Source organism: Panthera uncia, unplaced genomic scaffold (assembly GCF_023721935.1).
Source record: "Panthera uncia isolate 11264 unplaced genomic scaffold, Puncia_PCG_1.0 HiC_scaffold_1542, whole genome shotgun sequence".
Taxonomy (NCBI): Eukaryota; Metazoa; Chordata; class Mammalia; order Carnivora; family Felidae; genus Panthera; species Panthera uncia.
In genome coordinates, this window is record NW_026058187.1 from 1 (window position 1) to 17206 (window position 17206).

General features: G+C 43.1%; 1 protein-coding gene across 1 annotated transcript in view; it reads right to left on the bottom strand.

The window, feature by feature from the left end:
• Positions 1-510: 510 nt before the first annotated feature.
• The window catches only part of LOC125917157 (alpha-ketoglutarate-dependent dioxygenase FTO-like), a 46124-nt gene continuing 29428 nt past the window's right edge, over positions 511-17206 (bottom strand). Inside the window, exons 2-4 of the mRNA XM_049623425.1 lie at positions 16184-16263; positions 9681-9824; positions 511-1425 (exon numbers count right to left, since the gene is read on the bottom strand). Coding sequence (XP_049479382.1) covers positions 1294-1425; positions 9681-9824; positions 16184-16263 — 356 coding nt within the window. The 3' untranslated portion in view covers positions 511-1293. The remainder of the gene's footprint in view (positions 1426-9680; positions 9825-16183; positions 16264-17206) is intronic.

Here is a 17206-nt window from a genome sequence, read left to right on the forward strand (position 1 = left end):
ATAAAACCTCGGTTTTATAACAGAGGTTGGCCACAGCTCCCCACTTGTGCAGATCGGATCCTTGTTTCCAGAACAAGTCTGAGTCTGTGCAGGCACCACCTCCAGGGTGCAGCAGGCTTTTACCACTTTTCCACTACATTTCAAGTTCAACGGTCTGGAGGCAGAGCAGCGAGGCAGTGAAGGGCGTGACCCTAGAGCCAGCCTTCCTGGGTTCAAATCCCCGTTCCCCCGCTTATGAGCCGTGTGATCTTGAGGAAGTTATGGAAACCTTTTGTGGCTCAGTCTCCTGGTTTATGAAATGGAGAACCATCATACCTACTTTATGGGGTTGCCGTAAAAGTTACATAAGTGATACATAAAACATTCAGAATAGTGCCTGGTCCTTAATAAGTATCAGATAAGGGTCTGCCATTACTGCTATTATTTAAATTGAGACTTAATTCAAAACTGGCAAGTGGCCTCAATTTCGCCTTCCAGCTATGCTTCTGACTCCACCCCCCCCCCCCCCCCCGCCATCCCTTGCTCTGGCCGCGCTGGACTGCCCCATTTCCAGTCTCGTTTGTAGAGTTCCTAGAGCCTAATGCTCCTCTCCCAATGCCCCATCTGACCCTACGCCTCCCCATCCAAAGTCCCCAAAGGCAACATCTGCTGTTTCACAACAGTCCTGGTCCAGTGGCCTGAATTTAATACTCCCTCCTCTGGCCTGTGATTTTTTTTTTTTTTTTTTTAGTCTCTATTACAGGCTTTCATTTTAGCTAATGTAACACCTGGCTATATTCATGTCTCTCTCCTTGTTAAACTGAATGCAGCAGTTAAGCTACAGAGCCAGACTCTGCCAGGGTCTCCATCTTGCTCTGCTGCTTACTCTGTGACCTTGGGCGAGGCACCTAATTTCTCAATGTCTCAGTTTTCACATCTATAAATTAAGGCTCATAAGGGTTTCTACACCTCGTAGGGCTGCTGTACGAACTTTAGAAGTTAATACAGGGAAAGCCCTTAGAACAGTGCCCGGTGCATCTAAAAATGCAAAGGCATTTTAAATCTTACCGTTCCATCGTGGTTCCCTCCTCGTCACTTCCTACCGTGCGTCCGGCATGGTGCCGTATATGTGGGAAATACTCAAGAAAACGCCCACTGAACTCAAGGGAGCTTGTCCTGGCAAAATCCTGGCTGTTCCTGGCGAACAGTTACCTAACTCAATAATTTGGGATAATGAATTATGTATTTGCCTATGCAAATGAGGCAGCAGAGGGGTCACACAGCCCGGCGTCCCAGAAAATGCGGCCCCGGACCTCAGGTACTTACCACACCTTCCATCTTCTTCCACAGTTCTTCCAGTTGGGCCATGGGCTGACACCACCAATCACTGCATTTTCTGTATCGGTTGCCTTGAAACCAAAACTGTCTCAGCCACTCGAACTCAACCTGTGGGCCATAAAGAGAAGGCAGTTGTTACAATGCCTTCATGAGGGGCAATCAAGGACAACACTGTCACCCGATTCTCCTCCAGTAACTTAATCGCCACAGGGTGAGAAAAGCTCAGCCTAACTGGTTTCCAGTAGAACTTGGGGAGTCTCCAGAGCATTTCTGCAAAGCCAAGAGAAAAGCAGTCGTAAGGGGCTCCTGGGTGGCTCAGTCAGTTAAGCGTCGGACTTCAGCTCAGGTCATGATCTCATGGTTCGTGAGTTTGGGTCCCGCATCGGGGTGAGCTCGAGCCCCGGGTGAGCCCCATTTCTCTCTCCCCCACCCCTCCCCGCCCCTCGTGGGATTCTCTCTCTCTCTCTCTCTCTCTCTCTCTCTCTCTCCCCCTGGTTCACTTGCACCCTCTACCTCTCTAAATAAATAAATAAATAAATAAATAAATAAATAAATAAATTTTACAAAAAGGCAAGACAAAACACAAATACTGAGATCCTGAAGTATACAGCAGTCTGCGTAATGTGGGACAGGGAAGATAGAATCAAAATATATCTTTATTAAACATCTTTATTAAACACTGATATTTAGAGCAAAACAGACATATATTATGAGACAGCCAATTTCAAGATCTCTTAGATTTAAAATAAATACAGAATTTACCATGGGCCAGGAGGAGCTGGTGAGAGTCCTAGCCCTTATAACTAAACAATGCAAAGTTAATTATGGGGCATCCATTAAACCTACAGCCATTCAAATTGTTACTTTTCAAGTCAGGGCACATGTCAATAGGTAGAAAGAACAGTGAAGGCATTAACAATTGCTTTTCCTTCCTATGAACCTATATGGTTATTATTATGGTTATTATTTGCCTCCTTAACATTCCTCCTTCTATTCTAGCAAAACCTCACTATTCACTTGGTAACCGAACCCCTTCCCCAGTCTCAGTCCACGTGGTCTGGGTAGATCTCCAGCCCCAACACCAGGGATGCAGTGTGTGGCCCAAGTGTCAGCCAATCAGCCCCCCACATCTCTCTAGTCACAGAACTGGGTATGGAGACAATCGCGGTATGTTCAATCACAGTTAAGTCTAGATCCCATGAGAAGATCCAGGAAAAGCATTCTATATCCATGTCACCACCAAATGGGAAAAATGGAGACAACCCAGTAGGAAGCAACTGCAAGATAAAAAGATAAAAACCAGGTGCTGGTGATACCACCTGGCTCTTGACCAAGCTATTCCTGAAGTCTTTTATTTATTTATTTATTTATTTATTTATTTATTTATTTATTTTTTAAACCTATTTACATTTTCTTTAAGGCTTATTTATTATTTTTGAGAAAGAAAGAGACAGACAGAGAGAGAGAGAGAGAGAGAGAGAGAGAGACAGTGCAAGCCGGGGAGGGGCAGAGAGAGAGGGAGACACAGAATCGGAAGCAGATTCCAGGCTCTAAGCTGTCAGCACAGAGCGCAACGCAGGGCTCGAACTCACAAACCGCGAGATCGTGACCTAAGCTGAAGTCGGATGCCTAACCAACTGAGCCACCCAGGAGTCCCAGAAGCCTTTTATACTTAAGCCAATTCAGGTTGAGGTTTTTTTTGTCCCTTGCAAATGAAATAACCCCAATGTATGTAGAGGAGAGGCTGAGTAAAGCTTTGGAAGGGTAAGAAATTGTTTTCTATCCACTTTCCAAATCTTCTAAAACTCATCTTCACCTTGAAAAATCAAATTTTACAGGGGCACCTGGGTGGTTCGGTCGGTTGGGCGTCCGACTTCGGCTCAGGTCATGATCTCACGGTCTGTGAGTTCGAGCCCCGTGTCGGGCTCTGTGCTGACGGCTCGGAGCCTGGAGCCTGTTTCGGATTCTGTGTCTCCCTCTCTCTCGGCCCCTCCCCTGTTCATGCTCTGTCTCTCTCTGTCTCAAAAATAAATAAACGTTAACAAAATTTTTTTTTAATCAAATTTTACTGTCAACGTACAACTCTATTTATCCCCACAACTCTTCTGACCTCTGCCCTCTAAAGAAATGTTGAGCTTTCACAGCTTAGAGGTTAATGTTGGGTCGTCTGACTTTTGCTACGGTAATCGTGTTCCCTAGACAGTCCAACTAGTACAACCTTTACCTGTTACCACAAAGAATTTCTGTATTTATCCATATTGAACTTTCGCGAGGCAAACAAAAGCAACTTGTGAAGATTTACCAATGGTGAAAATGGCTCAAATAACTAACCTGAGAACACCCAGTCATATGAAAGGGTTTCAGTTTACATTAACTAAATGTTTGTTTGATATGTAGAACTGATTTCAGTTAAAGCTGTTTAAACAGAAAAAAAAAAAAAAAAAAGGAATGTGGACAATATTAAGACAATAGCTGCCGAAACTTATCTGTGGTATTTAGAGACAGTTGGTAATAGCAGTAAACCACACTGCTTTGAGAGGAGAGCGAACACAGGGCAGTTCAACTTCTCTGAAGATGCAGGTTTCATATTACTCACTACAAGAAGAGTTCTATTTAATAGATTTTGTGTGAAATCGGTTCCCATTATGGGAGCAGCCTATTAGCAAAGCATCACGCCCGATGTCAGGGCAAGCTGCAAAGATTTCAAAAGGTTTTCTTATCTGGGGGCTGGTTATTTTCATTGGTGAAGACAAAACTTATAAGCCCTGGCAATCATGGTATCCCAAGAAATAAAACAGATCAGCATATGTAATTAGTTTATTCAACCTATTGGGGTACACTAGGGTCTAGATTTCAGTAAATCAAAGCCGCAGAAGGAAGGAGAGGGGCATACCTGGAGACTCTGCTATGAGACGAGAATGCAAAGGAGGACCCCATCCATTTTAATAAATCAGGACTTCAGCTTCCTCCTTAGGTGCCCAGCTATCAGTTGACGCAGACGGTGCCATGATTAAGAATAAGGAAGCGGGGCGCCTGGGTGGCTCAGTTGGTTAAGTGTCCGACTCTTGATTCGAGCCCAGGTCATGATCTCATGGTTTGTTTGAGCCCTGCGTCGGGCTCTGCGCTGACAGCACGGGGCCTGCTTGGGATTCTCTCTCTTTCCCTCTCTCTCTGCCTCTACTCTGCTCACTCTCTCTCTCTCTCAAAAAATATTACATAAATAAACTTTGTAAAAATTAAAAAAAAAAAAGAATAAGGGCCCTGGAGCCAGTTCAAACTTGGACTCCAGTACCAAATGGCTATGTCACCCGTAAAATAAAGACAATCACATAATAACCACATAGATTTAGAGTGAGGACTAGTGAGTTAATAATGAATGGGCTACTATATGCCAGGCACTTGCCAGATGCTAAGAAAGCAAACTGAACAAGGCCTACAACTTATTGTCCCCAAGGATCTCACAACGTGATAAAATTTTCTTAGCAAGAAAAGTTTTTTTTTTTTTTTTTTTTTTAATATATGAAATTTACTGTCAAATTGGTTTCCATACAACACCCAGTGCTCATCCCAAAAGGTGCCCTCCTCAATACCCATCACCCACCCTGCCCTCCCTCCCACCCTGCCCTCCCTCCCACCCCCCATCAACCCTCAGTTTGTTCTCAGTTTTTAACAGTCTCTTATGCTTTGGCTCTCTCCCACTCTAAACTCTTTTTTTTTTTTTTTTTTTTTTAGCAAGAAAAGTTTTAACATCCATGTCAATTCATGGCCACCCCCCTTCCAGAGAGGCCAGTCAGTAAAGTTCAACGCTGAGCACTTACTCCCGGCAGAGTTTTATTCATGAGTTGAAGTACTTCCCATGAGATACAATCTTTCTGGGCATCAAATCCACTGGCATGTATTTTATTCGGTTCCATAACCTGACTTTTTCATTTCAATGTTGTGGGCAAAAAAAAAAAAACATTACAGGATTTTAAACAAATGTCACCCTCGCCATTTCCCCCACTGCCAACAGACGTCGTTGGCTGCTTCCTTAAAATTAATTAAGGAAGCATAGAATACTTCCAGCCATTTGATTCAGAGTTTGAGTTACAAAAACAAACAAACAAACAAGAAAAAGTTATTTTTATTTTTTTCTCCCTAAACTGCGGGGTTAAGAAAAGAAAGCTGCAGGGTGGATACCCCACGAAAGCTGAAGCGTCAGGACTTGGAATAGAATGGAAGCCTTATCGCTTCCGGGGTTGAAAAAACAATCAAAGGTCAACCGTAGTGACTGACCAATAAAGTTCTAAGCATGAAAGGAGTAGGGTCTTCATCCCTTCTCCAGGGTGCACCCAGGGTTCCCTCCCCCCCCCCCCCCCCCCCCCACCGGGAAGCTCAGAACTATCAGAGCAGAACCTAGAGACAAACCCTGAGGAGGGTAATGGCTGCCTTGGGGCCACAAACACTCCACGGGTGATGCAGATCCCCAGAGATGGGAGCGTCAAGGAGACAACACATAGCAACTCTTTTGAGGTTCTCTCAGAGCTCATGATGCTTAGACACCAAACTCCCACCTTCTGGACAGGCCCTTCAAGGAAATTCACAATTATTCAATCTTTTGAGCAGCTACAATACAAAGATGAGCAATTAGCCAAGGCCTACTGACAACCTAGAGGCCTTGCAGGTTCCTGAAGGGCCTTCTCAATCATCAGTGAAAAATGAAAACATGCTCACAATAGTGTCCGTTTCACAACAGGGACTGCTGGGACAACTGTCCTTCATCACCCTCTTAACTAATCTGTACCTGGAACGGTCTCAGAGAAGATCAGTCAAGAAAAACTTTTCCCCTAAAAATGTCTAGGAAAAGTCTGAAGGGGAAGAAGAAACGGAATCCACCCACCTACCTGAAACCTCAGGCATTCAACAGCAAAGTTCAAAATCGTGACTTATGAGACGCTACCTCACCATTCATTGTAAACGCCTCCATCACTTCCACAGGTAGGCAACTGTCATCTACTTTTCTCTGCCAAGTCAGTGGGGGGCTCTTGATTTGGTCCCAGCTCAGCTCACGCAGGTCCTTCAGGGGATGCGTGAACATGCCCGCTGGGGTTAATGTCTCACCACAACACCTGAAATAAGTTATTTCACTGAGCAAGATGTTAGATGAGGGAGAGATGCTAATGTCCAATCTACTAAGAGCTACCCCATGAAGGCTCTTTCCCAGGAACTCCGAGGAAGATGCAGGTCTGACCAGACCAAACCATTTTTTTTTTTTAATGTTTATTTATTTTTGAGAGAGAGACAGAGAGACAGAGCATGGGCAGAGAGAGAGAGGGAGACGCAGAATGCGAAGCAGGCTCCAGGCTCCGAGCTGTCGGCACAGAGCCCGACGCGGGGCTCGAACTCACGAACCGTGAGATCATGACCTGAGCTGAAATCGGACGCTTAACCAACTGAGCCACCCAGGTGCCCCAGACCAAACCATTTTTAAGAAGGAAAACAGCATAATAACATGCAGGAGGGTTCTGCTTATCAGTGAACAAAAACCTTTGCTAAGCATCTTTAGTTAGGAAAAAAAAATACCTTCTAAAGGTACTCAGGTCTATTCCCCACAGTTCCCAAACTGCTTAGTTAGAAACCATCTAAAGGAAACAAGCCACATCTACACCCACAGAGCCTGAAGGCCCGCAACACATAAAACCCAGGGCTTCATCCTGTAATTGGTGCAGCAAAGGCACATGGCCTTTAAGATAGAGGAAATCGAACAATAAAGAACCCAGGGGGAACGATCATGGACCACGTATGATGCTATTGTTTCACAACAGGACATGGTAGAAAGTGATCATGTCAGTGCTCGATCCCAGGCCAGCGCGTAGGGCCAAAGAACAGTATATGATAACGTGCTTTGGCATATGGAATTCATATGAAGGAGGTGGCCTTGAAGAATCAAAGACTGGGGGGCTGGGCAAGGTGAGCACACACCATATTTAGATTCATGATCTCTCTCTGCCTTCGATTTCTAGACTAGCTTCAGGGGGCTAAGGCTTCTGATACACGTCTATCCCACTTTGCTAATGTATACAGTGTCAAAAGCAGCCAGTCACTTGCTGAAGCTACTGGGCTCAGATGACAATATTCTACTATTAGATAAACAGTGTGATTTTACAGATTTCCCCCACCCGTTGATGATAACAAAACATCTCGGCCAGTCACAGAAGACCAATATGGCGGGGCGGGGGGGGGGGGGGGGGGGTGGTGGCGCAGGGAATAACTCATGTTGAGTGTTGAAAAGAGCACCCATTCAGCTGGCCTGAATCCTGACATTGCAAGGTTTGTAGAGAAGGAAAAAATCAGAATTTCTTTACTACAGACCAGAATTTCTTTACTGCAAATATGGAGGAAGACATAACTTTGCTCCCAAGTCTAATTCAGTGAGGTCACCGGGCCCATAAAACGCTTATCTTTCTTGAGGTTCTAGCTATCAGCAGTGTCTCTACTTAAGGACAGATAGGAGAGAAAATGGGGCACTTATCAGGTACAGGGAAGGGAAGAAAGTCAGTCCTGAGTGCAGCTTATTAGCATTAGAAGTGGTTATTCTTTCCTTGAAAGGAAGAATTTCTTTGCCTTTTGTTCCAGAGATGGTGGCAATGTTTCACAAGGTATGGGGCAGTTCGCAAGATCCTAAATATCTCTTTAAAGACACTGTATGACCTCGTGGGAGCAGACATCGTTTCTCCTCTGCTCCAAAGCCCTCAGTGGCTCCCCACTTCCCCTCTGAGTAAACAGAAAAGTGGTTGTCCTCATGGGGAGCTCCAAGGACTGATACAATCTGCTATTCCCCAGGCCCCTAGAACCACCTCTGTGACCTCATGTCCTCGAACTCACAGCCTTGCTCCTGCCATTTGAACTAGACTGTCCCTTACCTAGTCTGGAAACACCAGGCATTTTCCTACCTCACAGTCTTTGTGGCAGTTTGTCCCTCCACCCGAAATACTGTTCCCCAGATATCTACGTGGCTTCCTCCTCATCTCTTTCAAGTCCCTGCTCACAGCACATCTTCTCAGTGGGGATGTTTTCTAGTTATCTCAAGAACCTACTATATGATGAGCAGGTGTATTAAGTTTATTATCTGTCCTCTCCCTGGCCTAGGATGCCTAGTTTACTCTCGTAAACTACCGTAAACTTTACATCCTAAAGCACACAGAAGAGTGCCAGGCACGCAATCAGTAATTACTTGCTGGAAGGATGAAAGAGAACATTTTTGTGTTCCAAATTCTCCGCCCATCCTTCCAATCCGAACAAAGAGAGAGTCTCGGGTTGGTGATAACCTTCAACAATTCTCCATGACTCGGGAACCTCTTTTTTCCTTTTAAAGTTTTTTTTTGTTTTGAGATCTAATTTGCCTGCCACAAAATTCATCCATTTTCAACGTCGAATTCAATGACTGTTAGAAAACACAGGAGTTGTAGGCTGCTCTCCCTGCTTCCCATGAATAATGGAGACTTCAGGCTCAGAGCCTTCTCCCGGCGAGAGAATCTGCTGGAAGGTAGTAACACTGCTCTGTTTACACTGGCGAGATCTCTCTGGTTCCTTTTTCTTTTGGCTAGTGATACTGGCTCGCTTCTTAAAGTGGTAATACAAAGCTTCCTTTTCAAAGAAAATTTATTTACATAAAAATGAGCCGAGTTTTTAAAAGTATTAAGTAGACAACAATACGCACAGTCCAAAGATAAAGCAAAAAGCTGAGAGGGTGTTCCTGAGAGCAGCACAATTGGTGGAACATTGGCTGGTGGGATCCAGAGCTGCTGGTCTCACAGACTGCAGACCCACACCTCATTCTGTAAACAAAAAGCGAGGTACGGACACTTGCTCCTGGGGTCCGCCCACCCTTCCCTTTGGTCCTTGCAGAAAGACCATTCTTCATGGGTCTTGTGCTTCTGTGCACCTTGTGAGCAAGATACTGACTTCCCTCTATCTCAGCAAGAATGGTTGGTATAGAGAACAGCCTTGGAAGATATAGCTCATCTCCAGAACAACGGGCAGGGATGCTAACAGACTTGGAGGATAAAGACGGTGTCTTGTTTGGAACAAATGTCAGCCATGCTTACTGCCTATTATAAGAGATTCGGGTTCCCTTTGTTCTTCTCCTATAACCCAACCCTTGCAGGTGCATATGTAACCGGGCCTGCTCTGTGCTGCCCCGTGGAAAGAGAGGCTTGCACAACTGGCACAAAAATGCTGATACTCCGGCTGCTGCTATCGTTGTAAGTAATAAACTATTCTTTATCTCTCACTGAGGAATTTCAGGTCTTATACCCATATGAAATTACGGCAGATCAACTTGTTAGCTTGCAGGCAGCTTCCCGGTTCCTGAAAGTCCTCACCTCATTGTGGATTTCCTCTCCTTGTTTCAGAACCGCGGGCTCAAAGGATTTCAAAGAAACATCACCACCGTCTGCCCCGTCACGGACATTCTGCAGAGCCACCTGGCAGCGCTGTAAGATATAATCCAAGGTTCCGGTGGAGCACTGCAGAGACAGAACCAGCAATCAAGATGAGGAGCAAAATTCCAGTTCACCATCGACTCGTCCTAGGGGTATCCACATTTGTCCCTTGTCCATTACGTTCACCTGTTGCCCCCACAGCTCAGTCCCTATTCAACTTAAGAAATACTATAGTGGCCGGCTCACTGGGCTCTGTGTTGCCAGCTTGGCCTCACTTGGGCCACTCTTCTGGCTGGTTTTCTTTCATTATATGGGCCTTATATCTCAAAACAGTGGGCTCCCTGAGGCTAAAGCCATGTGTGTGTATACACACACACGCACACACACACACACACACACACACACTTTTATTGTAGATTTCTTTTTTTTTTTTCATTTTTTTAACGTTTATTTATTTTTGAGAGAGAGACAGAGAAAGCGCGAGCAGGGGAAGGGCAGGGAGAGAGGGAGACACAGAATTGGAAGCAGGCTCCAGGCTCTGAGCTGTCAGCACTCAAACTCACGAAATCATGACCTGAGCTAAAGTTCGAATGCTTAACTGACTCAGCCACCCAGGAGCCCCTTATTATATATTTCTTTCTACGCATATTGCAGCATCTAGAACCAAGTACTAAATGTAAAAGAAACTTAGTGAGTAGTTATTGGACGAATCACTAATTAACCAAGACATCAAAGACACTGACTTCATTGTATAAGTGCCCTGGACCTCACAATGGGAAAGAAAAGTAACCAGCCTGATCAGTTCAGCGGTCCACAAAATGGAACGGTAACGGCACACACAAAAAAGTGAAGTTATAAGCACAGGGCAAAGGACTCATTTTCCTTTTCTGCAAAAACCATAGAGTTCACGGCCGCAAGTCCTTGGTAGAACAGGTTCTTCTAATCATGGAGAACACATGGCTCATGCCCTCAGGGCTTGTTCAAAGGCCTCACTTGGTAGCTTGGTGTGGGCAGGGGCAGATAGCTAGTTCGTCCCTCTCTGTGTCTGTGGGAGAAAAGCAGAGGTCAAATGGACAAACTCCTCCTCTGAATGACGTATGTCAGGAAAAAAGAGGATGCGGACGGTGGCAACGTGATTTCCTAGAATGATAAAGAGCTACAAATGTCCTTTAGACCCCGTGAGGAAAAGGTATCACGCAAGTGTTTTTATTTGAATACGTATAACTCAAACAGATGTCTTAGAACCTTCTAGTGCCCTGGTATAAAAATCAGTTGGGCGGCTACCGCCATTTTACGCAATGTGTCACGTATAAGCCTGGGAAAAACAAAGTTACGGTGACAAAAACAGAAGCCTGACTAATATGTATTTTAATATGAAGACCTCAAAGTGCCGGGAGCACATCGGCAGGCAGCTCCAATTTGCTACCTAGAAAAAACAAAAAGGGGCGCTGAGTCACCACTCACTTTTGTCCCTGAGCCACTCCTACAACCTCTTATTAAAAGACATTCTGTCTATAAACATGTTGTATTCACACCTTTACTTTCCCAAGTATCAAGTGACCTACATGAGAGGTTACAATGCATTTATCCCGACAAAAGACTGGAAACAACCTGCATTTCCCATCAAAAGGGGACCCCTTAAATAAACTATGGTGGAGCCACATGCGGGACTTTTTTTTTTTCCTGGGTGGACAGAGCTTTATCTGTTGTAAAGAGCCCACAATGAGGCCTATTTTTTTGGCAGAGGTTGGGGGAACAATTTTATTGAGACATTATTCACATGTCATAGAAGTCACACATTGAAAGCATACAATTTATCGTTTTTAGTATATTCACAGTTAGGCAACCGTTTTGTTTTGTTTCTAATTTTTTTTTTAACGTTGACTTATTTTGACAAAGAGAGAGAGAGAGAGAGACAGAGTGCGCAGGGGAGGGGCAGAGAGAGAGGGAGACACAGAATCCGAAGCAGGCTCCAGGCTCCGGGCTGTCAGCACGGAGCCCCACGCGGGGCTCGAACTCAGGAACTGTGAGATTGTGACCTGAGCCGAAGTTGGACATGTAACCGACAGAGCCACCCAGGCTCCCCTAGGTGACCGTTTTAACAACTAATTTTAGAATATTTTTGTCATCTCCCCAAAACACACTCTGCACCCCTGTACAAACTCTGTGTCTTCTCCTCCCCTTTCTGCCAACCTTTTTTTTAGCAGCTATTATGAATCAAGCTATCAAGAACATTCATGTTTCCTTTTTTTTAGCAGCTATTATGAATCAAGCTGCTAAGAACATTCATGTAGAAGTTTTCATTTCTCTTGGGTATGGAACTGCTGGGTCATACGGTATTGAAAATCCTGAGGAAGCGTCGCCGTGTTGTCCAAAGTGGCTGAACCATTTTATATTCCCTCCAGCAGCACGTGAGGGTTCCAATGTCTGCACATCTTCCCCAGTACTTGTTACTGTGATTTTAATCATCACCATTCTAGTGGGTGTGAAGTGATATCTCACTGGGGTTTTCATTTACATCTTCCTGATGACTAATGATGTTCAACATCTTTTCATGTGTTTATTGGCCGTTTGTAGACCTGCTTTGCAGACATGTCTATTCACATCCTTTGTCATTTAAAAATATTGGATTATGTATCTCTTTAATTAATGGTTGTAAGCATTATTTATATATTCTAGACACGAATACCTTATGAGACAAGTCATGTGAAACTACTTTCTCACATTCTGCAGTATCTCTTTCCACTTTCTTGATGGAACCTTTTGGAGTATCAAAGTTTTTAACTTTGATGAGGTCCAATATATCTATTTTTTCTTTGGTTGTTTTGTTCTTGTGGTGTCATATCGGAAAAAAATCATTGTCTACTCTGAGAATTATATATTGATAAGCAGTTATCACCAAGGCTTACTAAAACCAAAGTGCAGAATAGTATATAGAGTAGGCTACCATTTGTATAAAAAATATCAACACATATTTGCTTGTATATGTATTAGGCATCACAGAAAGAAAACTAAGAATCTGATAATACTGGGTACCTCTGGGGAGAAGGAGCTGGTTGGCTTTAGGAGGAAGAGAGAGACTTGAAACTATTTATTCTTAGGTTCTTTTTAGGTTTTGAACCATTTGAGTAACTACCTATTCAAAATATAATGATATATAAAATTTAAACTTAAAAAAAAAAAGATATTCAGGAGAATGGAGTTCTTCTGTTCCAACCAGAAGAAAACTAAAATCAGATAAAGGTCAAGAGCCATCAGACATAATCTAGTCACATGTAACCAAAAAACTAAATAGATTTCTTCTCCGATTAACTAAAACGAATTTCAGAACATCGCTTCCTTAAGACAGTCTGTTTCCTACATATTTTGAATAGGCAGAAAATTGCAAATCATTTTGTTTGGCACAGGTGAAACAAGAAAGAAGACATTTATAAAGTAAGTGAGGGCTATAATGCTGCATGGATTTTCCCCTCTTCTATCGAGGGAAACAGCAATGTAACTTTCATGTCAGAAAAAAAGTCTTTTCCCTCTTTTATTACTGAAAACAATAATATATCATGAAATAAGAATTTCTAAGTAAGATAAAAACAAGATCCTTTCATCTTTCCCTATTTTTATTATTTTCATTGCACGTGAGTCTTTGTCCACACAGTTGTGACCAGTCAGTACACAACAGTGTATATTCTGTTTTCCTCTGTATGTAAGTATTCAAAACTACCATTTTCAATGATTGCTCATTGAGCTGATAATTTAATTAAGGAGTCATGTGCTACAAAGGCACCGAAGTTCTGCCCAACTTTTCACTACTCTTAATCACTCTAAACATCTTTGTATGTATATAGATATAAACATATATACACATATAAATATATACACATACATACAAATACGCATACACATACATACATACATACATACATATACATATATACTTCTTTTGAATGGTTTCCTAGGTTTGAGTCCAAAAAAATAGTGTTATGAGATCAAAAATATGAGTATTTTTATGGTAGTTGAACACATCCCCACATAGTTCACCAAAAAGTATGCCAATTAGAAAAACTTCCAGAACTATATGAATGTATGTTTCACTGTAACTTTACCAGCATTGATCATCAGCAGTTTTGACTTTCCACGGAAATAAAAAATCACCTTAAAATGATGAGTTTATAAATAAAATGTGAATTGAAACACAGCCACACTCCTTTGATTCCATATAGTTTCTGGCTTCTCTGGAGTTACAATGGCAGAGCTGAGCAGTTGCCCCAAGATCTTACGGCCCATGGGCCACGGTTTTCTGACCTGATCTATACTTCAGAAAGCAAGATAGTCACATCGTTCACATCGGATGTGTCTAATTAGTAAAAAAAATATATCTTGTGGCTTGAACTGAAGTGCAGAGGTTATAAAAGACCTAGATTTGAGATACTGGTTTTCTCCCAATAGCGTTACCATATATATCCACCTCCCTATTTAAAAGTGAATTAACGCTCGCGATGTTGCCTAAAAATGAGAAGATACAAATACAGCTGTGACTAAGCAGAAAATGCTAAACCTCAGGATATTCTGAAAGCACTGCTACTCTAATAAAATTGGTCTGCCTGGAAAAAAGGAAATAAGGCTGCAGGGGGACTGTTCAAACCGTACTCTGGCAGGCCCCTTTTGGAGGTCTGTGTAGGTACGGACTTTTTTTATGGCAGGAGGTGGAGGAGGAGAGTTTTAGTCCCTTATTTGCATTTGCCTGCTGGACCGCTCCACGGGGCAGCTCCAACCCAGCCTGTTCAAAACTGAATGCACTATCGTCTTCCCCTAATGTCTTCAACTGCCATTTCTACTAATGGTAACGACATCCCTAAATCACCCAGGCTTGAGAGTTGGCCAAGAGCCTGGCACAGGGAAAGCATCGAATAAAGAGTAAATTCGTTCATTCTCGCATTCATTCTTATGTTCCTCCCTCCACTCAGACAGTCCTGCCGTCACAACTTCCTGAGAGAACTTACTTTTAGGTCTCTAAGATAAGCACCTGTGTGTCTTTTTGTTTGGTATCTGTCTCCCCGACTCACATGCAAGTTCAACAAAGGTAGTGGCCAGGGTTGTCATGCTGATGATTCCATCTCTCAAGCCTGGAATGCTGCTGAATGCACAACAGGCACCCAAGTATGTACATATGTGTGTATGTATGTATGTACGTATGTATGTATGTTTTTAATGTTTATTTTTTAATGTTTATTTATTTTTGAGACAGAGAGAGACAGAGCATGAGCGGGGGAAGGGCAGAGAGAGGGGAAGACACAGAATCCGAAACAGGCTCCAGGCTCCGAGCTGTCAGCACAGAGCCCAACGCGGGGCTCGAACTCACGAGCTGCGAGACCATGACCTGAGCCGAAGTCGGAGGCTCAACTCAGGTGCCCCTTGGCACTCCAATATTTAGATGAGTGAATAGAAGAGAGGAGAAAGGGACATGAGGAAGGCAGGAAAGAATGTCTGATGGGCTGGCTGGCATCTTGATTGAGTAGACACTCGTGCCCTCTCTGTCCCATAACAACGTGACCAGTTCACGAGAAAAGCTATGGACTTAACAAAAGACGTGCCACTGCCTTGCAGACTCAGTCTCAGGACTGAAAAGGTCTTGTGCTTGTGTTTCCCTGCTACTTTGTTGTATCCCTTCTGCCCAACTTCGCACCCTGATCCCCCTGTGGTAGGATGAAAAGTCAACCTACAAAGCAAAAGCATAGATAACAAGTTTGGATACAAGGTCAACTTGTCGTCCTTCTCATGATTATTCTCCTGCTCTATGGAACCCTTCTTAACTGATCACTTAGTACCCCAGGGTGACTATTCAGAGTTTTTCCTCACCTCTTAGGTTACCATTCTGAACTGGTCTAATCAGCTGACCATCAGCCACTGCAAGTGGTGGCAGAATTGAGCAATAAAGTCTGGGTTAGGAACACAACTGGGGAGCTCAGAAATTCCTTGGCACACTGTAACTTTCTCCTTAATTTACATTCACATGCCCAGAAGCCTGACCGAAAAGTTAAGGGAAATGTAAATTCCCAACCATCAGAGCCAGTCACAGCTAACACATGCACAAGCACACAAATCCACCCCATTTCCTGCTGGCCATCTCCTGTCCTTGACCTTGACAGATACAAACCCCTCAGAAAATCTCTAACTAGGGACACCTGCCGATGATGTTTTACCTTCTCCAAGAAACATAACCCCAAAGAAGCAAAATACACTTATCCCGTGCTGTGAGTACACTGTTTTTAAAAACTGTATCCAACACAACCCAAAGCTGAAAAAGCAAGTAAATAAAGGCTCAAGTCAAGTTCGATGGAAGCAATTTTCCTATCAACTACTCTTCCAAAACTCTATGTGAAATTGCTCATTCCAACCACTACTGTCACATCCAATTAAGTTTGAAACACATTTTTATTTACACTTACCTCTGCCACTCGGTGGGTGGAACTAAATCGAGGTGGTAAACCAGCCAAAACGCAGTGTTGGTGGGTGGCATTGAGATCATCTGTAGGAAAAATACCAAAAATTAAAGAAAATAAAACCACACACACACACGCATACATACACACACATTTATTAGTCACTATAATAAACCATTCAACAAAAATACAACGTAAACAGTAAATCCGTTATTTAACAACAACAGCCAAGGAATTAACACCTACTTTGAATTCTTTAAACCATTAGCTATAACTGGGATGACTTTGTATGTGCATAAGTATTACGGATAGACATCAAAACCATGACATGCCCAAGAGTAAAAGGGGATGTTAATTATTCGAGGACAACAAGTATAAACCAGGACGGTCTTTAGCAAACAGTACATATGGCTACCCTATTTATGTGTGGTCTTATGATGCCCTCCCACCACTAAGTTTACTATTTATGAACTTTCTCTTTCTCATGATACATCAAATTCTATCCATGCCTTTAGATAATAAGCCAATTTTTTTTTTTACATTATTTGGGGTGGAACAGCTTTCATCTGAAAATCTACCTCTTTCTCTCCCCAATCAAAATATCAATTTTGCCCTAACAATTTTCCAGGCAAAAAACCAACCAACTCAGCAGTTGCAAAGTTTTGGCACTCAGAACAGAATTCAAGCCTATGGATTCACAACCCAAGAATGGAGTAGGTGGTGAATTCATCAGTTGAAAAATAAGCTTAAAACCACATGCAGTGGAAGAAAACCAATGGCCAAGTTGCTGCATATTCTAAGAAATGATGCCACAAGTCAGGCAAAAAATCTCTATCACCTCTGCTTAGGACATCACTCCCTCTATTACAAAGAAGAGAACTGAACAGTACTATTCCCCAGCAGTGTATGATTTCCCAGATAGGCAACAGAGGCTTCTTACCAAGATACCAAGACCCACAATGATTTATACTAAAAGACAAAGACCACCACACCCCTTATGTGTCAGGAAAATTAACTTCTAAACAAAAT